Source organism: Leptodactylus fuscus, chromosome 9 (assembly GCF_031893055.1).
Source record: "Leptodactylus fuscus isolate aLepFus1 chromosome 9, aLepFus1.hap2, whole genome shotgun sequence".
NCBI classification, from domain to species: Eukaryota; Metazoa; Chordata; class Amphibia; order Anura; family Leptodactylidae; genus Leptodactylus; species Leptodactylus fuscus.
The window spans coordinates 66765916-66790688 of NC_134273.1; the positions used below are offsets into that span (position 1 = coordinate 66765916).

Consider the following 24773-nt stretch of genomic DNA (forward strand, 5'->3'; position numbering starts at 1 on the left):
TAGTCATGTGCATGTAGATTTCATGTAGTTTATCTTGTCTAGTTACTTGTCTCGACAGTAGGGAGTCGATTCACTTGGAAATGTATTCACAGGCTCCAATTTGTAATAACCAACCTTGAATCATTCAGATTCATTACATTAAGGCAAATCAGTGCAAGATGGGAAAAACCATTCCCACATCCAAACCCTAGAGCGGCGCTCACAGATGAGCAGTACTGCTTTGTGCGGTTTCTGTGATTGCCGCAGAGGAGAAAGGGAGCGACCAAAATAGCGGAGAACAGCTGAGGTATACTGTTTCCAAAGCAATACAGTAATGGAAACAGCTTAATGTTCCACACCGTTTCTATAGCTTACATTTACTTCTATGCAATTTAAGGCTAAGGCCCCACGTTGCAGAAATGCGGCTTTTTTTGTTGCAGATTTTGTTGCGTTCTTATTCTTCTTCCTTCTTCTCAATCCACTCCTGGCTTTGACTCGAAAAAACACAACAAAATTTGCAACAAAAAAAGCTGCATTCCCGCAACGTGGGGCCTCAGCCTAAAGGGGTTTTCCAGGCAAAACTTTTAAAGTTTAAATCTGCTGGGGGCAGTGAAAAAAAACACATAATAAAAACATACTCACCTGCCCCCATTGTTCCGGTCGCATCCTGGTTTGTCTTCTCTCTCAGGTCTCTTCCGGCGCTGTGTTGAAGCTGCTGATTGGCCTCAGCGGTCACGTGACTGCTGAGGCCAATCAGTGGCCTCATGAAAAGGACTTGTGATGTCACGGGTGGTGACATTCAGACCCTTCACTGATTGGCCTAAGCAGTCATGCGACCGCCGAGGCCAAACAGCGGCTTCAGCACCGCGACGTAAGACACCGCTGGAGAAGATGAACCAGGAGACGAAGGACATCCACATGTCCCACATGTACAGGTGAGTATGCCTGGACAACCCCTTTAAGGGAAGTTGTTCTCATGAATCCTGTCTTTAGGAATTGGGACTTAGGAGCGATTATTTGGCAGCATGTGGCCCTGTATAAATAAGACAGAATTCTTCTGTGTAAAGCAGTCCATCCATGTATAACATAATGAAAGTAAATTTACAGCTATTTAATAGGTTTCCTAACAAACTGTTCATCATCCCTGAGAAGACAGGATTTAGAGGGTGGAGGAACACAAGTCCTGATTTTTTGTGAATGATGGAATGGTGCTGGACTGCGAAAAGAGAGTGACTTCATGACTCTCCCACATTCGTCCCCATTCACCAATACTGAGGCACATTTTTACAACCAAAGTCTGCCCGTGCAGCATCTTATCTGATCCAGTCTGTTACCTGAAATAGGAAGTTTCACGTTTCAGTTTTCAGTACGAAACTGAACACAATGTACTTTCAATCAATGGGAAACCACAAAAAGTGTAATAAAAAAAAAAAGCAAAAAACTTTCTCTGTTCTGTGCTTAGACACGGATAACGCCGGCGATTACAAAGTGATCATATTTTGTGTTTATTTAACAAAAAAAGTTGAAGTTGTCATAAGCCAGAGTCCAAAAAAAAAGAAAAAAATTGCGATTTGGTCTGAAAAATATTTTCAATCTGTGTGTTGTAGGGGACAGTAGTTCAGAAAATGTGTGGGGGGGGAGGGGTTGGTTTTCAACTTAATAGTCCTTCCTTGGCTGCTAGCCTCTGTCGGTGTATTTGGTCTTGTTGAAGCTCCTCTCGAGTGGGATGCCAAAGTTTCATGATAATCCGTTCCATGTTCAGTGCGTAGACTGTGTGAGAAGGGATGACTTCTCTGTGAATCTGAAAAATAACAAAAAAGTTTTACATTACCATCCTGTAGGTCATGTTCACATAAGGCAAAAATCACCGCAGCTAAGACTATGTTCACATCTGCGTTGGGAGGTTTTTTGTTGTTTTTTTTTTTTTAACCTTTTGGTCCACCAATTTTAGTTTAAAATCAACAGACACCGACAGACCCCAAACAATCAATGAGGTCCATTGGGCTTCTATTGTAGCGCTCCGTCATCCAGAACAATCGACGGGCTAGCGCACATGTGAACTTCGCTTAATCCATATTGGAAAGACACAAGTGTTTTACACAGCGTTCTCAATAGAGAAGAAAAGTGTAGGTACTAAAATCTGCCCAAATTCTGAGCAGTCCCATTCACTAGGCAGTGGGTATGTGCAGTAAAGAAAATTGCCACATCGAAGATATATATTAACAAAACATGAAAAGGGGGGGAGGAGGAGAGAAGCACTGATGGCACATTAAGGTGGGGCTAGTTGAGCATGTCCTAAATCAAAATCATGATTAATTGGGCATTCGACCTCAATTAAGATTAATGGCTAATTTTAAACCACCCCACCATTATTATTATTATTTTTTCAATAAAGTCACACCCCTTGGGGCAGATTATAATAAGAACGAAATGGGTTGTAGCCCAACGGCACGTGATTGCCCGTTTACCTCCATTATAATCCAACCTCATAATCAACTGTATCGACATCTGCTGTTTCCATAAGTTCTATTCACCTCTATGGGAGTTACAGACATACCTCTGTGCCCCCGCTCTTTCCATAACTTCCATCCTGGTATTCCCGTCTCCTTGCCTTGGCATTCTTGGTATGCCTTGGCATTCCATCCGTGGAAGTCCGCATGGGGACCCCCCGAATGGAATACCAAATGCAACTGAAAGCGCTGTACAATAAAAGCACACGGATCCCATAGACTATAATGGGGTCCGTGTGCTTGCCATGCACTGCCCGCACGAATCATGCGGACAGGAAAGTAGATTGTAAAGTACTTTACCGTCTGCATGTTCTGTGCGGAGATCTGGCGGTAAGCACACTCATTCATTTTTCCATCTCAGCATCTGCATATACAACATCAGCACGTAGTACAATGACATTCATAGATCCATCTACTTTCAGAGGCCAGATTAATACGAAGTGACTCACCTTCAAGGCTTCTAATAGGTCGTACATGTTGACGGGAGGCAGGCTAGGCGGCAGGTTGTCCCCAGAGCAGGCTAATAACAGGGCAGCTTGTTGCTCTGCGTCATCTGGATGAATATTTGTTCCTGGATTTTGGTTTCCATTAGGAGCAGGGATCATGGGTGGGCTGAAAAATGTAAAAAATTATCACATAAAAGTATACATACTGCAAAATTTTGGCGAAAACTGGGCATGGGAAGAAGCGTCTGAGCAAACTGTTCCCTTCCTGTCTCTCTCTGCCTATACTTTTGTGTCCAAACCCCCCTCCCCCCAACCCTGATTTTTTTTCTCTTTAATAACACCATGCCTAAATAAACAGATGACCATCCATTTACGACCATGTTTTTCATCCCGTGAACGGATGTAAAAACTTGTGATCTGAACAGAGCCAAAGACTGTCGGTATTAAAGGGGTTGTCCCATCTCAAGGATCCTATCTATACTGCTAGCTTAGGTGGATTTAAGACTTTTCCTAAATACATTGCTTCAGCAAAACTGCTTTGTTTGGCTGCTATCTGAGATTATTCACTTCATTGTTTACACTGCGTTTCCACAACCACGGACCTGGGGATGATCTTATCTCTCCACCCAGATCAAGTGACGTAGCTCCCTGCTCTCAGGAGGGAGGGGGAGCTGAGTACTCGGAGCTTGTATTTCTGAGCTGTTTATCTCTGGCTCTTCCAGTTATCAGTCTACTAATTGAATTTTGCTGACAAGGGCTGAGACAGGGAGTCCATTACCTCTGTATGTAAACACAGACCTAAAACTGAGTTTATTGCAAGCTGACTTGATCCTGTAGCATATAGGTTTGGGATTTTCATCACCTAACAAATCCAGCTCTGCTACATCAGTTTTATATTGTGCATCTTCCAGTGATAGTGTGCTAATTTATTTACAACCATCCCTCATTACTGACTGAAAACATGTACTGCTATGAAGAGAGCTAAGCAGAGTTGGCTTTGTCTGTGAGACAGCAAGTGAAACCTCGCCCACCAATTTACCAAGAAAACCAGGAAGTGAACAGAGCAGACAGCCTGCATGGTGGTGAACAGGCGAGTTGGGAATACCACTTTAAACGCTGTGCGGTTAATACATCATGGATCTGCTGACAGGTTCCCTTTACGTGCCCTTACTTCTAAGAGACAGACACTGCTGGTAAGCCTTTATAACCCAATCTCTGATCTTTTTAAGTTCTTGACTATGGCGACTTCTATCGTTGGTTATGAAAGGTAAACCCTTTCTAAAACACAGTCTCAGCACTCAGACAAGTGTTATGCGTCTTCACTTTCGCTGATCTATGTGATGTCTGGTTAATAGAAAGCTCCTGGAACACAAGTAAGCAAAAAAATATATGTCTAGGTGAAGAACCTGATAACTACATTCTTTATACATCGGTATGAGTAAGACTTCCTCTTGAAGTGAAGGCGCGTGTTCATTACCACAGGCCGATAACATCTTTTCGTCTAACAGCAAAACCTGCAAACCTTTTGAGTAATCCTGCGCCCGCAGAAAAAGTGGACAGTCCCTGCGTTACGACACCACCATGATCAGTGAGGGGGATCGCCAGGCTTGGACTCCGCTGAAAGTAACATATGACTGTTACTAAAGATGCGAGACCACACCGGAGAATAAACAGGCGAAGGTTGGAAAAGTCTGCTCGGTCACTTCTTACTGGAAATCTTCTCATAGAATTTTCCTGTAGTGGACTTGACAACCACAAACACACACAATATACAGTATGTGTTCTAGGATGCAAAAAAAAAAAGGTTTGCAAACTGCTATAGTATGTTGTCATGAGAAAGCCATATAGAGCGGAACCAGGACTGGATCCCACCAAGCTTTCCCCAGGTACGGATCACTGGATCTCAGCACATGAGATAAGACCGCGGTCTCGCCAGGGTTTATCTGATTAAACCGCAGCAGCCGACCTAATGATACCAATGTGACTGGACACCTAGATGAATGAATGGAGTTCTGTGTGCAGTGCCTAACCACTTTGCAGACACCATATCCTTTATCAATGATGTAATATTTGTGAGAGCATCAGGGCCACATGAGATCACTTAATGCAAATTACACAACAATGAAATATCTCACTCTGGTCTGACTGGAACTGATATAATGCCGCCCATGTACATCTATCTGGCAACGGCCTCCCCACAATCTACTGGCTACATCATTTGTAACATGGCATATTATCAAAGTGCTTGTCAGCTCAAGTCGGTCCAAAGAGAGCATCGCCTACGCCTAGTGTGGCCTCCATCATGTCGAAACATATAAAAATCTTTATGTAGAAATCTTCACATGACAGTGAAATCCTGTATGGCGTGGACTGAACAGACACTGGGGAGGACTGATAGGAATCCAGCGCCAGAACAGTTTACTGACAAGAAGGTCTGTGTCTACTTAGTGAAATTCCGTTCTTTGTGCCAATGTGAATGTATCCAAAATGTAAGGTGGTCTGACACGTACTCCATCGGAAGTAGCCTAATGTCTTACCAGATTAAAAGCAGAACGGCTGAGGAGCTGGAGCAATAAAAAAACTGCAGCAGAGAATAGTAAATATTACATTTAGTTAAGACCTCCCAATTTCACTAAAATAGCGGTCATACACAAGTCCGACAGACACCATTAACTATAAAGGGCCATCGAGTGACCATTTCCAACTACCGTATATATTCGAGTATAAGCCACCCCGAATATAAGCCGAGGCCCCTAATGCAGCCACCGCCTAGTGACACTGCTTCATGAATGCTCCACCATCTTATTGCTTGAATGGTGGTCAGCATTCGGATGGTCTCTATATAACCTTTGTCTCCTCTCAGGGCTAGTTCAATGGCAGGCAAGGCTGTGAATGGTTACCACACAGCCACCCCTTGTCACCCTCATCTGCCATTCACCAGCCCTATATAGAAACCACCTGAACGCTGACCACCATTCAAGCGCTGAGACAGTGGAGCATTCATGAAGCAGTGTCACTAGACGATGGCCGCTTTAGATCCCAGTCTGTTTTTTCCCTTTGCATTTCCCCTGATGATGCAGTATATATACTTGCAGAAATGCATAGGGTGGAGGATTTATGTATATTTAGGGTAGGAGGAGTTTCCCTTAGCCCAGAGCTGCACTGAAGGTTTGGGTACTGCTGACAGTCAGCACTCCTGACCTTTTTAACAGTGCGTAAATAGACCCTAAAATGGCCCTAAAGACCCGGCACAGCAGTAAATGTGGCTTTAGGTGGTCTTTAATTAGGACCCCGCCTTCTGAGCCGACATCCACAACCCCAGAGATCCTACTGTGGATTGTTTGATAGATCTAATGGGCGGAGGTCGACATTCTTTTTGGGCGTTATCCACAATATACGTCACCAGTTGATTTACTCCGCCAAGTTATTTGTCAGAGCAGTTTACTGCTGGTGGGGAAAACTCGATACTAAAATGTCCTTCACAACTAACAGCCCAATATTTGTATTAGATCAGCCCGATGTGGTGTTTAGGTTGTGACAAAATACACTTGGCTATTTCTCTGTAATGTATCTTTTTGTCTGTACTTGAGCTGTGGAATATAGAAATAAAATGTATTATTATAATCTCTTTTTATACACAGACTGTGTTAAAAGTTACGTTTTGTTCGTTTCATGTTTTTTTTTTTGTCCTCCTATAAAAATAGCTCTTTTGTACAGTAATACATGGCAATTATTAAATAAAAAAATTAATTAAAAAAAAAAAAGCTATGGGTGTCGCAAAAGGGCATCAGAGAAACGTTTACATTTTTTCAAACTTTCTACTTTTTGTACAGGTGATAAAATATAAACCACATCAATTTGGCTTCGCTGTAATCGTAGTGTCCCAAAGAATGGCGGTACCCTGACATGGTTAATGCTGTACAAATGAAACTTGTACACAAAAACAGAAAGTTTGCTGTATCCTAAACCGTCCTGAACTGAATATTGATTATACATCCGGTCCAAGCTTAACCTTGTAAGTTATTGCAAAGTTAAGCAGGTGCATGAAATTGTACAGCCATAGGCGTATAAGAAAAAAGAAAAAAAAAAAAAAACGACTTTTCCCCTGCTTTTTTGTGTAGATTCTCTTGGAAATCAGCAGGAAAAAAAAATATCTTCCAAAAAAAAAAAAAAAATTGTAAGAAAGCAAAATAAAAAAATGATAGCCCTCAAAACCGCACAAGCAAAAAACCTCCCGAAAATAGCCCAGTCCTGAAGAGGTGGACACAATATTACGACAAGCTACAAAAAAATTCCTGCTGGGCTGCAATACACAGCACGACCACTGGGTGGATTGACAGAGACACGCACAGGTATCACTTTGTGACAGAATATTGACAGATCCAGAAATGCGGGTCACCTTGAGGCACATACCATATGTGGACAAGTCAGTCTCTTTGTGAATAGTTTATCTGGAAAGCTGCTACCAATGCAACCAATTTCTAGACACTTCAGCGTGTGATAGTCAGACATCTGTCAGATTACATAAAAAGAGTTATCCTGTTTCGAACATTGATGGCCTATCCTTAGGACAGATCATCAATATTAGATCTGCAGGGATCTGACGCCTGGGACCCCTGCAGGTCACTGGTAACAAGACAGCGTGATTTGCAGTATTGTTTATACATCACAAGCCACGCTGTCCTATTGAAGTCTATGCAGCAGTGTTGCAATACCTATATTCAGCGCTACAGATTTTGCTTTAGTGTCCCAAAAAATAAATGAAAGGAAAACCAAAAAGTTTCACGGTTGTAGTCCTGGACAGAAATTTCACTGAAAATGTTCCACACAAGCATGGAAAGAAAAGAAATTCGTGTTAAAAATGCACAACTGAAAATAACAAGCGCTTTCATTACTAAACAGATTTTTTTCCAGCAGCCATTAGAAAAGATTTGCTAAGATCATCCACAGTACAGGTCAACATACGGGTTACCATGCTTTTTTTTTTAACCACATATACTGATGACCTATTGAAGTGTTATTCCCCTTGTGCACAGAACTGAATGGCTCGGACGTCAACTTTTTTCCATTTTGGCTATTTAAATAAAAAATCAGGATGAAAGTCCTGGATACTGAGCGCACGATAACATCATAGCTCCGAGTGTGTCCAGACAATCAGATGACTAGTGTTGCTTAATAGGTGAAATAATACAATGATGTGGTGTGAAAAAACCACAAGAGGAACGTTTATGAACAAATACTGCCACCTAATGGCAGACTCATTAAACTGATATTACAGCAATTTATGTATGAGCAGTAACAAGCTGCCGGCTCACAATGTGACAGCCGCAATCTTTAAGTTACCTTAGCCTGTAGGCAAATGAGATCTAACACATGGTCCTAAGCATGTTACAATGTAAGAGAGACCTACAAGTGGACAGTATAGAGTCGTCCTTAGGCTCACATCACACTTGCACTGCCTTTCTGTTATTCTGACCCATCAGAGGACAGTGGGACCGCTGTAATAGTGGTTACACAGAGTGCGACGGACCTCACTGACTACAAGGGAGTGCGTGTCTGGTGTCCATTATTTTAAAACTGGCGAGCAAAAAAGCCATGCAGGCAGAACTTTTCAGGCGGACATTGCGACTGAGCAGATGTCAATGTAGCCTTAAAATGTCATTTTAATTTTTTTTTACAAGAAAGGAAAACCTCATCAGCAAAGAACCTGTAAGTCTCACACACGGATAAGTCACTGAATTCACCCTATGCATTGCAAATGGCACAGCATGAATGTGACTAGGGAGGTAAAAGCCACACAGTAGGTCAGTGTCTGCTGCAGATTTTTTCCAAAGTATAGATAAGATCTGTTTCAATCTCATGTACTTCTCTGGTACTAGAAGAAGCTGTGAAATTTTAGGCCCGTAATTCTGGATGGAAAATCTGCAGCTTATCTGTCCTGTATGGACATACCCTTACACCAGCTGCCTACGACATGACATCTGACTTTAAAGCCCCTGCCTCCATGTGTTTCACTTACTGCCTAGCTGTATGTATGTGTGTGTATATATATATATATATATATATATATATATTTTTTTTTTTTTTTTTTTTTTTTTTTTTTTGCTTAACCATACAGTAGTAAAACAACAAGCGTAATAAAGGGGTTTTACAGGACTTTATAATTAATGACCTTTGCTTAGGAAAGGTCAGTTTCATCATGGGTCAGTCCCATGCTAGTGAATGGGCTAAGCTGCGACAACAAGAATAGCTGCTGTACAAATATACAACAACGTACCTGATGAATACTAAAGAGGTTATACTCTTTACTTAAAGGGATTCTACCATTAAAACACATTTTTTTCTCACTAACATGTAGGAATAGCCTTAAGAAAGGCTGTTCTTTTCCTACTTAGATGTCTTCTCCGTGCCGCTGTTCCATAGAAATCCCGGTTTTCCTCAGTATGCAAATGAGTTCTCTAGCAGCACTGGGCGCGTCCCCAATGCTGCGAGAGAAATCTCCAGCGTCGCCTCCATCTTCGTCAGGAACGTCCTCTTCATGCATCTTCTTCTGGTGCAGGAGGTCAAACTTGTAGGTCTCGGGCAGACTGCCCACAGGCTTACTGTGTAAGCGGCCATTTTTCTTGTGGCTGTGAGCATGCGCAGTCAGCTCTGCCCGAGGCCTACACGTTTGACCGCCTGCACTGGAAGAAGACGCATGAAAAGGGCATTCCAGAAGAAGATGGAGTCATTGCTGGAGAGTTCTCTTGCAATATTGGGAACGCCCCCAGTGCTGTTTGAGTGCTGAGGGCCGCCCCCCAATGCCACACGAGAACTCATTTTCATATCGACAAAACCGGGATTTCTACGGAACCGTGGCGCAGAGAAGACATCTAAAGGTAGGAGAAGAATAGCCTTTCTTAAGGCTATCCCTACGTGTTAGTCAGAAAAAAAAAGTGTTTTAATGGTAGAATCCCTTTAAAGGCCTAGCCTAAAAATAGATCAACTATTTACCCTGGAAATGCCCTTTAAAGGAGCTCAGGAGCTTTTTTTTTTTTTCAGGGAAGGAAATTATAGAAAATAATAATCAATACTGTCCCCTCCCCCCATAATCATTCAATACCCAGTATTGTCACTGCAGCTTACATGTGGCTTCTGCTGCAATTTGGTGGCCTTGTCAATTTTACTAGTCTAAGCACGTGACCACTGCAGCCAATCACTGGCCTTGGTGAGTCATGTGGTCAGACTGCGTGTGATTATCTGTAGGGAAGTATTCAGATTACTTTCACACAAAAACACACCGTATATACCCAAGTATAAGCCGAGGCCCCTAATTTTACTACAAAAAGCTGGGAAAACTTATTGACTCGCGTATAAGCTGAGGGGGAAAATGCAGCAACTACTGGAAAATTTCAAAAATTAAAATGGTCGGAGTTTTTGGGTGCAGTAATAGCTGGGGAAGGGGAGGGGGTGTTTTGGTTGTCTGTCTGCCCCTTCCCCGAGCTTGAGGACTGGGTTTTTTCCCCCCAATTGGAACTCAGGCTGGCTGAATATAGGGTATCTGCAGTGATCCTATTAACCCCTTCCTGACGGAACAGGAGCACTGCAGATACCCTATATTCAGTAGACCGGGCACTTTCAGACGCAGGGATACCGTTACAGCGGAGGTGCTGCTTGCTATGGCGACCGCTCTGCAGAGCAGCCACATTGCACTTACAGTCCCGGCATACAGACACCGGGGCGGGTGCCTTGGCCCGCAGCATCCCCACACTCCTGCCAGGAGCGTGGTGATGCTGTACAACCGTATGTCCTTCTACTAGTACGCCCGGAAGCAGACACACACCGGTGCAGGCCTGAGTGTACGTGGCCACGTCACCTGGCGTGTGATGGAGAGGTGGGGGCGGGGTTTCCTTTCCTGGCCTGCTAGCAGAAAATTACCATAATGACTCTAGTATAAGCCGAGGAGCACTTTTTCAGCACAAAAACTGTGCTGAAAAAACTCAGCTTATACTTGAGTATATACCGTATTATTTTTTTTTTATTTTTTTTTTTTAATTGATACTGGACAACCCCTTCAATCAGAGACTTAAAACTACTTCAGATAATAAAACCATGGGTAAACATCTGGGGTGGAGATCCCCTATAATAACTTATCAGGTAGTGATAGTTCCTTTTTATGAGTATTTTCCACTGGCTTTCGTGTACTTCCCCAACATATGCTGTGCAGGGAATAGTCATCTGTTTATAATGATGTTCTTTAAGTATATTAGTGATATTTTTACCATTTTCTGAATAAATTTAGAGAACAGATGCTCTGTCATATTTAAGAGCTGTGGTTAAAAGCAACTTGTGACAGAAAATGTACCTGTAATAGTAACTCTACAGACCTATGGAATAGAGCAGCACTTACCAGTCAGCAAGTTGATTGTAGGTCGCCACGCTGTTCCTAAGGTACGGCTGAGGATTAATATTGCAGCCAAAAGCATATCTGAAGTGTCCATCTTTGAGGCGGTAGGCACGTCTACGCGACACCACCGACGTCAACAAATTCTTTAAATGTTTCTACAGAGACACAATAATGATATACATTTTATGAACAAGGATCCTGAGGTCAGGTCACTGCACTATTTATCACATAGCATTTCTGCCATCAGCATTATAAGGCTTCATTCAGAATTGACATCAATTTCCGTAAAAGACTCAGTCGCAGATTTCAACGAAAATCGGCAGAGAAAAAAGTCCTCCATGGAGGACTTTTCTCTCCATCAGTTTCAATATAAAACCCGCCGCACACCCAGTCTGTGAGGTCTGAAGGCAACTGCTGTTTTAGCAGGCAGCTCTCTTGTTAGGGTCGCAGGGCAGATAGGAATGACGGAATTCCTTGTTACCATATGCAGTGGTTTAACATTTACAATACCATAGACTGTATGCAAGTGCATGCACTGGATGACTGCCAAGTAGAACCTTATAGACTACATAGACTACACTGCCATTTAACTACAGGTAAGGGTGGCTACATTTCACCGTTTGTGTACTGTACCAGACACTATGTATATTCCTGTCTTCTATATAGGAACGGATTCTCCTGCCTTCAGAAGTAATGAGCTGACCCTGCAATATGTTAGGCCTTGCCGTGTCAGATTTCCCAATCCATAGAGGCCCCATGACCAAGTTGTGGGGTTCTGATAAGGTAATAGAGGAAGCCCCCCATATCCTGCTACCTAGATAGCAAAGGTCAAATAATAGAAGAGAAAAAGTCTCAATAGGAGACTCTAGTTGGTACTAATAACAAAGATGGCGAAGGAGCTAAGAACTTTTTTTTCTTCAACCTACTTGAATATGACTTCACCCACTGAAGCATGTAAGCTGGTGTAAGCGGCCACAAGAAAATGGCCGTGGACATGCGCAGTCAGTCCTGCCCGAGGCCTGATGGCAGAGCCGACTGCGCATGCCAAGAAGTTTGAAACCCAGGACGGAAGAAGACGCGGAGAGAGGCGTTCCAAGCGACAATAGAGGCGTCACTGGAGATTTCTATCCTAGCATTGGGGACACCCCCAGTGCTGCGAGAGAACTAATTTGCATACAGAAGGAAAAAAACAGGATTTTTACGGAACGGCGGTGTGGAGAAGACATCTAAAGACAGTCGTACAGCCCCTTCACACGGCGTAAGTGCTCGGCTCATTCTGAGCCGTACACGTGAGTGCTTCTAAACACTTCCCATTCACTTCAATGGAAGCGCGCGTAAAGCCTTTACGCTCGCTCCCATTGAAGTGAATGGGAAGTGTTTAGAAGCGCTCGCGTGTACGGCTCAGAATGAGTCGAGCACTTACGCCGTGTGAAGGGGCCCTTAGGGTCTGCAACCTAGAGCCTGCTGACAGGCACAAGAGCAGAACTTAATTAATCTTGCTGGCGCGTTTCCACCAACTTTAGCGTAACCCATGAAATGCCATCATACCTCTAAAGCATGGATAACAATGGTCACTGCATCCTCTGTAACGTTGTCCAATCCATGTTCAAAAGCAGTTACAATCATGCGCCCCTCCAGCTGCCCTCTGGTGGGCAAAGTCATCGTGTGTGAACACAGCTTGAGTTCATCATCCTCCTGAGGATCCCGACTGACAAACTGTTGAGCTCCTGCCAAAGGATTCTGGGGCTGAAAGCGATGCTAGTAAAGAAAGTAGTAAAGTAAAATTTCAGCTATCGGTGTCACATAGTACATACGGTGAAAATGTATGTTTGGGGTCTGTATAATTATATAAAAAAAAGGCATGCTCAGGGCTCGTTCACATCTGGGCCCCGGGTCTCGGCTTTCAGGCAGGAAATGGAGACCTGCAGGCATTTTTGACACCTATTCATTTGAAGTGGAGACCCGAACGCTGGTGTGACCCTAGCGTCATCCCCATCACATATCCACACAAGTAAATTACCCCTCATTCTGGAATTCATTCTGAATTTCTGCATGCAAGTTGAAACAAATGGCTCAGTAGTTAGTAATCTGGCCATGCACATTAGATGTACGTCAGCCCAAATGCAGATTACAGACAATGATAAAATACCACAACAGATTATGGTCTGCCAAAAATAATTCAGCCAGTGTTACGCCAAAATATCAGTGTTTGATATGATTGGACATTGGCTCCCCCCTTATTATTAAGAGTTGATGGTATTCATCCGAACCATCTGAAATCTAATGTATATAGCCAGATTTAGTTCTGGATGGATAGTTGGCCAAGAGAATACGTACAACTTTGTCCACTGTCTCATAATGAAATGGCCAGCAAGCAAATTCCTAAAAATTATCTAGTCACATGTTCATTTCTTTGCCAGAATTTTTAATAAATCAAGGCAAAAATGATGACCCTGTGACATGTGAATAAACCCTTAATCTCCAAATATAATTCAGATCTGAAGAACAGAGGGCAGAATGTACACCATACCGTTCTTTACATCCTTACTTGTCAGTTACTGCGAAACAGACAGATTGCAATTTCTGAACGGTCTGTTCTACAAACATATGTGTTCCCCATTCTAACACTGGAACCCACAGTGATCACAAGAAGGAGTGTCCGATATCCCCCATTTCAATGGAGATGTATCTCCGCAGACGCTCTATTCAACTCTATGGGACTGGCTAGGTTACATAGTTACATAGAGGATGAGGTTGGATGAAGACATCAGTCCATCAAGTCCAACCTATAACCCTACAATCCCTACAGTGTTGCTCCAGAGGAAGGCAAAAAACCCCATGAGGCCTATGCCAATTGCCCCATTTCAGGGGAATGGCGGTGGTGGTGGCAGATAGCAGAGGAATGGTGCAGAACTCGTCATTGTTATCCTGCCGTGCACGAATAACGATGGCTGCTGCATCCTATAGAAGTTTCACAGAGTTATATAAATAAACTTCATTCGATATCATTTAGATAGACAGACCTTTGGTTTACATAATCAGAAATCACTTCAGCTAACAACCATATACAAGGGCTTACATCAAACTTCTGGCGAACTGAGGTGATTTTTTTCTTTCCTTTAGGCTTAGTTTTGGTTGCACATGGTAACGCTCCTGTTCCCTCTAAAACAAGCAGAACATTTTAGGTAGTATCATTCAGCATTATACTAATGGCCAATGTGACAGGTTTCTCTTCTTTACCCGGGATACTTACCAGGAGAAGAAATAAGTATTTGACATCGAGTAAGAATAGCCAGAAGGAAATCATTATGGGAGTGCACTGTAACGGCAAAAAAAAGAACATGTTATATATGATTATATGAGAAAGACCTCAGCAGTTACACAGGTTGCCCAGGATTAGGACAATATGGCTGATTTCTTCCAGATACAGCAGTGAACCTGGACACAGATTAAGTATAACATTGTAGCTCAGCTCCATTAAGTTAATGGGGCCAAGCTGCAATACCAGATGAAGCCTGTGGACAGGCGTGGAGCTGTTTCTGTAAGAGAGCAGCCATGTTTTTCAAATTCTGGACAGCCTCTTCACCCACAGATGAGTAAACTCTTTGTCAAGCTAAAAATCAGCGCAGATTCAGTCCGACTTACCATTGTCTTGTGTGAGAAGCCGCCGAGCTTCAACATCAAACTCTTCCTTGCTTATTTTCTGCTTGAACCAGAGTTTCAGATTTGCCCAGTATCTGAAACATAAAAAGAAATTAAAACTCTGTTTCCAGGAAAAATACAAAATACTATCCGTGATTGCAGAAGGTTGCCCTAAAAGTGATGTCCTAACTGATGGACATGTGACTGTTGAGCCCATACAGATCAGCTCTGTTCCCATGATGGTGAGAGCTGCCGCGCTCTAATCGTGATGGTTGTCAGTACTGTAGTAAATGTAACATACAAGTCTATCAAAATACAGCGAGTGTAATGGCTTAACAGCTGATCTGCAGGGGTCCTGCAAGTCAGACACCCCACCGATCTAAAACTGATGTTCTATCTTTTGGATAAACCTGGGTAGCCCCTTTAAGGACTGACTATGAATACAGTCGGAGCCATAAGGTTGCTATCAGTTTCTCTCATACTTTTCATGTGCATGCCGCTTCTGTTCTGCCCATTCTTTCTTCACACACGGCTTTGCTACCCCCATATTTCCTACACACACAGTTCTGCTGTATCCGTGTTCTCCACACCCACAACTAGCTGTACTAACACTGCTACCCCCATGTTTTACTTCCTGCACACACAGCACTGCTACGGCCATGTTTTTCTACACACAGTCCATGGCAGGCATGTCAAACTCAGGGTATCCCGAGGGCCACATGAGTAACAAGAGGTTGTTGCGAGGGCCGCACGCAGCAGCTAATGGCTAGGGCCTAGGGGACTGATCACTAATACCATGCATTGCAAAAATCCGGCATTTCTATTGCAGGCTACATAGAGTAGCCTACAATAGAAAGTATAGAATGACAGGCTGGAGCCTCACAAGGCTCCCGGCTGCCATAAAAATGCACACAGGCCCTGAATCTTGCTCCGGGTGCCTGCGATTGCCGGTAAAATGGCACCTCAGTTAAAGCTGGCAGACACCATTATTGCGTTGGAGTGCTGGGGAAGGGCTGGAGTGCTGGGGAGGGGGGGTACTGGGGAAGGGGGTTCTTCTGGATGTCTGGCCCTTCCTTGGGCCTGAGGACTGTTTTTTCCCACCCACTTGCAATTCTTGCACTTGGGGGTTAATAGGAGCACTACAGACTGTAATGCTCCAATTAATCTGCAAGTGAAAGAATTACAAGGTGGGTGGGAAAAAAAACAGTCCTCAAGCCCAAGGAAGGGCCAGACAGACATCAAAAAGCCCCCCTCCCCCAGCACCCCAACCCTTCCCCAGCACTCCAACTCCCCCATCATCATAAATCTAGTATTTATCCCCTATCCGTAGCATAGGGGATAAATACTTGAAAAATCACAATTTCTTCTGCAGAAGCTTACCTGCTTCTGCTCTTCAGCCTGCGCAGCGGTCTTGTGAGACCGCATAGGACGCAGGCACACGTCGGGTGTGGGCCTGATTACGTGGCCACGTCACCCGGCGTGTGGGGAGGAGGGGGCGGAGCGGAGCAGGCAGAGAGCAGGCAGGGAGACCTGCTCTCTGCGAAGGGTGAGGGGCGGCCACTGGAGCAGCGCTGCGTCCAGCAGGATCGCCCCAATTCACCGCTCACTTTCCCTGTCGAGACGGTGACACTAAGCCAGTCCAGGACAGTTTGTCCTGGACTGGTTTAGGTCAAAAAATGCCGTCCCCCCCGGGGCCCCGTCATAGCACCGCCTGAAGCGGTTGCTTCATGAGAGGTGCGGCGCTGCATATCCCTGCATATGACCTGCTTACGTGAACAGCAGCCGCTGATCACGTAAGCAGGTCATATGCAGGGATATGGGCCAATGAATGAAGAGCCGGAAGTGCTGATTGTGAGTTTTATACATCTGCGGCCCGCACAAAAGTCTCAAACTTTGTCTCTAAAGTTTAGAGACAAAGTTTGAGACTTTTGTGAGGGCCGCAGATATGCCTGTAAAGGGCCGCATGTTTGACATGCCTGGTCCATGGTGTAAACGCTGCCTCTGCATATGATTGCTCACATGATGGTGTCCTTTTGTAGGACTGCAACATAGTAGCAACTAGTACTGCTGGCAGTGTGCAGTCCTGCAGTATGAAAGAAATGTCTCAGGCCTAGTTCACATCTGTGTTCGGTATTCCGCTTGGGGACCCCCTAAACGGATTATCAAATGCAATAAAACGCGGTAAACTAAGAAACCACACAGACCCCATAGACTATAATGGGTCTGTGTGTCTTCCGCACGAATAATGCAGAGAGAAGTGTAATGCAAGCACCACTAATCTCTCTGCATTTTTCGTGCAGAACCACCACAGACCCCATTACAGTCTATGGAGTCCGTGGATTTCCTAAAGTAACCACTTTTTTATGCGGATTAAGTTTCCATTCCCCCAACTGGACGCCCAAACAGAGAAATAGAGGAAGCGAGAAGAAGAGACAGCAGGCAAACTGCTGAAACGCTGAGATGGCAAAACCCCTTTAATGCAAAACAGTATCCTGCTGGCTTTAGAAGCAGCTGATTGACATTGCAATCTATGGAGAAGTCTCAGGCAACTTGTGACCATAATCTAAAAGGTTTGGATGATGTCATGTAAGGATAGGTTCAGACTACCATTATTAATGTCCGTTGCGCTGATCCTTCAAAGGATGCGATTAACGGACATTAACCATAGAATGAAGAAAGAGGAAACCCCGACGTCTGGTGTCCATCTCCATTCACTCTTAGGTTTCAAAGTCCTTGACAACGTCCGTCACAGTGTTTACAGTACATTACAGTAACGGACACAGACATGGGGGCGACATCTGTGTCCGTCACTGTTATGGACATACACCACGGTAGTGTGAACGTTCCCTTACAGTTGTATGATGTCACATGTTGTAATACAGCATTATGTGACATGTCACCCTGCAGTCCAGGACACTAGTGACACATCTCCATCACGTGACGGCTCATTCCTATAGTATACGGCTGTATTTGTACAGACATTGTGCACATTTATATTGGTAGGGTTGGTGCTGTACAGTATATACTGTGGGTATACACATTGCCCATTGATTCTCATGGTGTGGACAGCGCCTTGCCTCAGTAGTCACATACTGACATGGATAAGGTAATACTAACCATACAATAACTTAGGTGATTACTAGTACCTAGCATGCAGTTACCCTTCTCACCACTAGCCCGGGGCTCACAATAACTTTAGCCCGGGGATGTGTAGGCCTCGCGGTCCTTACATAGGAGGAAATGCATTGCACTCACTGCTTCACGTTCTCTCCCAGCGCCTCACTCAGGCTCTTCTTCGCCGCCTCCAGTTCGCTGACAAACGTCGCCATTGTCGCAGAACGAGAAATAAAGGCAAAAACTAAAGACGACCCGTCGGCTCACGACGTCACCGGTGCGGACTCAGGACCACAACATGAGCCTCCATTCAGCGCTCCGCCTGGACCAAACACGGCCGCAAGAGGGCGCACCTAACACACAGGCATCAAATCTGACTTGTGTTTTTTTGTTGAAAAAGCTTTATTGTAAAAGAACAACTGTACAGTACTGGCGGGAATACTGAGATGGGGGGAGGATACAGTAATGGATAGAGCAGGGGAGCTGCTGGACTGAGGGGATATAGTCTTCATGGGCCTGCTGGCCATTATATCAGGGATAGGTGACTTCCTAGAAATACCCAGTGTTTATCCATAAGGATGTGTTCAGACTGTGTGGTTAGGGTGCAATTAAAACATTAAAAAAAACCTTCAAGTGTTTGCAGTGGTTTTGGTTGCCTGGTGCAAAATCCAGGACCTCCTTCATTTATAATATTGGTCTTCTTAGCCCCGGTTCACATCTGTGCATGGTTTTCTGTTCCGCTTGGGGACCCTGTACGGCAACCTAATCCTCATAAAAAGAGGTTACCTTAGGAAACCCGCGGACTCCATAGACTATAATGGGGTCCGTGTGGTTTCCACACGAAAAATGCAGAGAGTATAGTGCTGCTTGCAGGACTCTTCTCTCTGCATTTGTCATGCGGAGAGGGAAACAGAATGACCACAGAAAGTTCACACAGCAGATTTTGCAGTTAAAGGGAGCCTATCATTCACAAGTAATTTTTTCTGCTTAACACGTCGGAATAGCCTTAAGAAAGGCTATTCATCTCCTACCTTTAGAAGTGGTCTCCAGCCCGCCGTTCGGTAGAAATACCGCTTTTTACCGGCATGCAAATGAGTTCTCTCGCAGCACTGGGGGCAGGCCACAGCACTCAAACAGCACTGGGGGCGTCCCCAATACTGCCAGAGAACTCTCTCCAGCGACGCCTCCATCTTCAGCAGCAACCGCCTCTTCTGTCGTCTTCTTCTGTCTGGGGTCACACTCCGCTCTTGCGCACATGCACAGTATGCTCCTGTAGTTCTACAGAGAACTACAGGAGTGCACTGTGCATGCGCGCAAGAGTGGCCCCCCAAAAAATGGCCGCCGGCCAGCATGCGCACTCGGCTCTGCTAGCGTCTCGATGGCAGAGCCGACTGCGCAGACGTCGGAGTGTGACCCAGACGGAAGACGACAGAAGAGGCACTTGCTGCTGAAGATGAAGGCATCGCTGGAGAGAGAACTCATTTGTACACCGGTAAAAACCGGTATTTCTACCGAACAGCGGGCTGGAGACCACTTCTAAAGGTAGGAGACTAATAACCTTTCTTAAGGCTATTCCGATGTGTTAGGCAGAAAAAATTACTTTTGAATGATAGGCTCCCTTTAAACCCGCCATGTTATAAATAAGCAGGAAGCTCCTACAAATATAAAGGAACCTATTTAGTAAAAATAAATCAAGAAAATCACAATTGTCATCTAAATTTATAATGGCTGGCCCTACACGCTGGATTGGCTGATAACTATTTCATCCAACTGGATTGGACCAGCTCATCAATGCACGTGCTTGCTCAGCATATCACAACTGAAAGCCAAAGGATCAGGCAGATTGAAATACTTTAAGCCAATCTTTCTTACCACCGACATCTGGTATGAAAGGAAATGCAGACCTCACATACACATCAGACAATTGCCAGGTCCAACAGAGATGGTCTCATCATTTGTTCAATACTCATCTAATATGTTTGTCCACACGAAGGGCAGCATAGTACGGGAACAGGCTCTTCTACTAGTCCAAATGGCATTAAAAATATTGTGAATTTGGCTAATAGGTGCTATTGTCATATAGCCCCCTTGTATTCATGATATGATTCACCAACCCCTATCTCATACAAATCTGCATACATTTTTAAGTTCACTTTAGATGAAAATATCCTTCAAAAGGATCTCCAGAAATTGGAAAAAAGAGTCTGGAATTGGAGCACCCTGGCCTCCACATAGGTTGCTCCAATTCTTGGATGTGCTGAAATAAGTCTACTTATCTATATATCATTACTAAATTATAGTGTTCATGTATATATCATGAGTGCATATAGTGCTTATGCATATGTCAACAGTATATTACACTCAATTTGCAGCATGAATGAAGAATGAGATTGAGCAAGTGGAGTGAATTAATCCCTGACAGCCACACCCATGTCATGTACTAAGTACGGTCAGTACTGGACACCCCCTTTAATATAAACCTGTCAACTGCATCCATAAATGCGATTTGAAAACGCCTTCCTTCACCTGGTACACTTCCTCCATGAGATACCTTGGGGTCCACCCGAAGAGGAATATAAGCAATTTTTGTTCATGCAATTTTACAAACCTTTACTTTCTGCTATTAATAACTTAATCCACCATTGTGACTTTCCACATTTATCCTTGGTTAGTAGACTAACGTAATACAAATACTAATAATCCAAAAGATTCTATATATATGGATTATATAATATTTATATAATTATATAACAATATAGTATATTATATAATATTTATATATCATATATCTTCCCCAGCTGTCAGGCAGTAACCCGTTCAGTTACATTCTTCTCCACTAGAGATGAGCGAGTACTGTTCGGATCAGCCGATCCGAACAGCACGTTCGCATAGAAATGAATGGACGTAGCCAGCACGCGGGGGGTTAAGCGGCCGGCCGCCATCAAAGCGGAAGTACCAGGTGCATCCATTCATTTCTATGGAGCATGCTGTTTGGATCGGCTGATCCGAACAGTACTCGCTCATCTCTATTCTCCACAGTTTCGCTTACTTGACTGTATACTGACCTACTATGCCTCTCACTTTTTCATTAAAGGGTTAATAATCTCCTTACAGAGTTGGCAGGCATATCTAACTTCTGTGGGGAAGGTAGCATGGTAGCAGCAGTTGTGCGGACCCAAGCAGTCAAAGACAGGGACACAAAGTATGCAGGAAAATCAGGCTTATTTAAAAAATAACATTTAAAAAAAGTTCTTCAGGCACAAAATGAGCAAAATAAAATACAGCCTTAACTTCAGGCAAAACAACAAGAAACAAAATCCTGCTCGTCTGAGCAACTAACTAAACAGTAATAACAAACTAACTATATGTGTGGCTTACTAACAGCCGCATGAACAAACCAATATGCAAGATACAGTGTCACCGGACTAAGAGTAACAGGACAGACCCAGACGCCTCCTCTCACTCCCTGGTCCTGCCCTGAAGTGATGAGCTTATGACCCACACCTGGGCTGAGGCCTACTCCAGACCCACACTGGACCACACATAGGTCAGAAACCTGGGGTTGATATAGCGGGACTCCAGCACTCTGCCTGTCACCTTCTCACACTGCCTATATCTTAAACCTCAGTAAACAGAGCAGGGGAAAGGATTTATGATACTTGAACTCCAGACATTAGAAGTGATCATTGTTTTGTGAGTGTGACTGTGGGCTCACTCCCTCCGCTGCCCCATAGTTGTTGCCCACCTAGCCTCCATGGTAGATATACCATTATTCCAAAGGCTTTGGGGCAGTATCATTCTTCTAGATATGCTTTGTTCTTATAAAGTCATTCAGCTACTATACTGGTTGGAACTTAAGAACCCTGCCGAACACTGCCTGCTACAGCAAAAAGCAATAGTAGCGCATGGATTTGGCTACCAAAGAGAGTTCTTGCTCTCACACCTGACGAGACATAGTCAACTAGGGATCAGAGATTTTAATTGATCATTTGATTGCTTCAGCTAAAGCTTCAATGCCCTTAAACCGGCAGAAAACTTCTCCTTTATATTTTAAGAATGGGCTAACAAATTCAACCAAATCTCAAGATTCAAAGAATGGCTAAGCTGGACAAAATTCTCTCATTCCTACTTTTTGAAGACATTGGGTCAAATACCAATAAGGCCGACCTCCTTCTCCTGTTGTATGGAGCTGGTGTTGTGTTCTTCGCTCTCTCCTTCTACCCTACTCATCACCTAACCTGTTCTAACAGCTCTTTACCACCCTTTCTCTCGCTTCTACTTAAAATCTTCTGACCTTTTGCCTGTGTTCTCCTTTACTATACATATTATAGACATGACAAGTAGGCCAACATGAACACCTCCTTATTATGATGCAACAATCACATCAATGTCTATTTCAGTTTAGAAATATTTTCTGGCAAATGAAGCATGGTAATTTATAGTACCACCCAGACTACGTTGTATTGTGTGTTACGCCTTTGTATTTTAATCGTTCAGGTAAAACTTTGTTATATATTTATCCGATAAAATCTCGTTTTATCTGCTCCTCACAGCATATGGCGCTTTCCTTGTGACGTCCGGCGCTTTTCTGTGACATCGTTGACCCGGGGGTGACAGCAGAAGCCATTTTTGTCATCTACCCTGGGCCTCCAACTTTTAGACCCCAGAATATAATGTGACAACCATGAATCTCTATTTTTTTCGTTTTTGTAGAAAAGATGAACAATCTGGAATGTTTGGGACAAATTCGGGTTGTTATGAGCCGATTCACCCATATCTAAACATCAGTGCTGCACAGGGCACCAGGATGTAAGTTAATAATAAAGCTTATCCAGTACAAGGACTTGTAAGCTTTATTTGTTCCTGCATAACTCCTGAATTACAGTATTGTTCTTTTAGGGTCAGTTCACATGTGAACCATCCGCGCGGGATTTGACACAGAGAGAGATGCGGCGAACTGTGTCTCTCTCTGGTCAAAACCCGCCTGCCGCAACCATTGAGGTTGCGGCTTTCCCCTCCTATGTCGGCTCAAATGAATGAGCCGACATAGGAGGGTGTGCGCCGCGGTTTCCGCCTGAAGATAGGACATGTCGCGTCTTTTCTCCGCTAGCAGCAGCCCACCGCTAGCGGAAAAAAGAAGCCCGGCGGTCTGCATAGACCACCATTGTAAAGGGGCGGATTTTGAAGCGAAATCCGCTGTCAAAATCCGCCCCTTTGCCCACGTGTGAACGAGCCCTTATGGAAATAGTGGATCGTCCACAGGATAGGTCATCAATAAGAGATCAGTGGGTATCCAACATCTGGGACCTCTGCTGATCAGCTGTTTGAAGGGACCTTGGCACTTGTGCGAGTGCCATGACCCCTTCACTCTTTAAATCGCACATCATCTGTTATAGCAGTCTTGCAATGTTATCACAAGTTGTATTTATATTACATAGTTACTATAAAACAGATACTGTTCGATGTAAATAGCAAAGGGGTCACAGTGCTTGCAAAATTAATTAATATAGGTCAGGACATGACTCATAACCATGGCTATATAGAATATGCTGTAGGGAGGGAGTAGGGGGCCTTGGTCAAATTTTACATTGGGGCTTGTAGAAGCACCTGCAAATGGCTGATCGTCTGTTGGACTGTCACTATTCTAAGGATAGACCATCAATTTCCTGATCGTGTAAAACTCCTTTAAACGTTGAATTGAATAATAAAATAGTATAAAGCAAGCCTTCTCTAGTAATGGTTACAGTAGTCAGAATTCTATCATTTAATTTTATGGCTGTGTGAAGGAAAGTATAGGATATGGACATCTGTATTAGAAAACTGGTGCCTCGAACCTGTTTATGGTATTGCATAATAATAATCAGTACATGATGTACAATATAAATCAAGGGATTAAAGGTGGTCTGTCACTTTAATGGTGTTTTGCAATTGTGATGCACAGTGGGAGTAACCCATTGTGTCACCCAACTGGTTTGGCTTTGGGTTACTCCAGAGGAATCTAGACTTTGTTGCAAAGGAATGTAAAATTGCTACCCCTAGGAGTAGTCTCAGTTAAGGTAACAGATGACCTAGGTAAACAAAGATTGGGGACCAAATGGAGACTCTGTGCTGTACCCCCATCCAAACAGGTGAGCTCTCGGGCAGCAGTGGGGACGCTCCCATCGCCGTTTGAGCGCTGAGTCCGCCCTCATTGCTGCATAGAACTCATTTGCATACCGGTTTAAACCGGTATTTCTAAGGAACGGCGCCACGGAGACCATGTCTAAAGGTAAGAGACAAATAGCCTTTATTAAGGCTATTCTGATGTGGTAATTAGAAAAAATGTTGCGTTAGTGGTAGAATCCCTTTAAGAAACACTAAAAGAAATCAAGAAAAATAATTGTGGTAGCCAGTAAGAGTTAGATTTTTAGAACAAGCACAGGAAAAAAATTATGGAATCATGAAAAACAAACAAACAAAATAACACCCCAACACATCACTAGGACTTTGTTGCACCACCTCTGGCTTTTATAACTGCTTGCAGCCTCTGAGGCATTGACTTGATGAGTGATAAACAGTACTTTGTATCAATCTGGCTCCAGCCTTCTCTCATTGCTGTTGACAGATCAGTTTTGCAGGTTGGAGCCTTGTCATGGCCCATTTTCTTTAACTTCCACCACAGATTTTCAATTGAATTTTTCCCGCTGCTTTTTCACT

General features: G+C 43.8%; 1 protein-coding gene across 1 annotated transcript; it reads right to left on the minus strand.

Annotated features, from left to right (window-relative positions):
- Nucleotides 1-1252: 1252 nt before the first annotated feature.
- TADA1 (transcriptional adaptor 1) lies at nucleotides 1253-18406 on the minus strand. The gene is made up of 8 exons (XM_075287972.1): nucleotides 18219-18406; nucleotides 14967-15058; nucleotides 14575-14640; nucleotides 14401-14483; nucleotides 12870-13079; nucleotides 11325-11476; nucleotides 2939-3101; nucleotides 1253-1780 (listed from the first exon to the last, which is right to left on the minus strand). Exons 1-8 carry the CDS (start codon nucleotides 18290-18292, stop codon nucleotides 1631-1633), a joined length of 990 nt encoding a protein of 329 aa, XP_075144073.1. The 5' UTR covers nucleotides 18293-18406; the 3' UTR covers nucleotides 1253-1630.
- Nucleotides 18407-24773: the final 6367 nt, after the last annotated feature.

Bases quoted from the DNA above. Each gene is read 5' to 3' on its own strand.
- TADA1 (XM_075287972.1), bottom strand. From the start codon at position 18,292: ATGGCGACGTTTGTCAGCGAACTGGAGGCGGCGAAGAAGAGCCTGAGT. The intron at 14,484-14,574 runs GTAAGTATCCCG...TGCTTGTTTTAG, and splicing joins AATACTTATTTCTTCTCCTG to AGGGAACAGGAGCGTTACCA. The intron at 11,477-12,869 runs GTATGATGGCAT...GTGTCTCTGTAG, and splicing joins TTGTTATCCATGCTTTAGAG to AAACATTTAAAGAATTTGTT.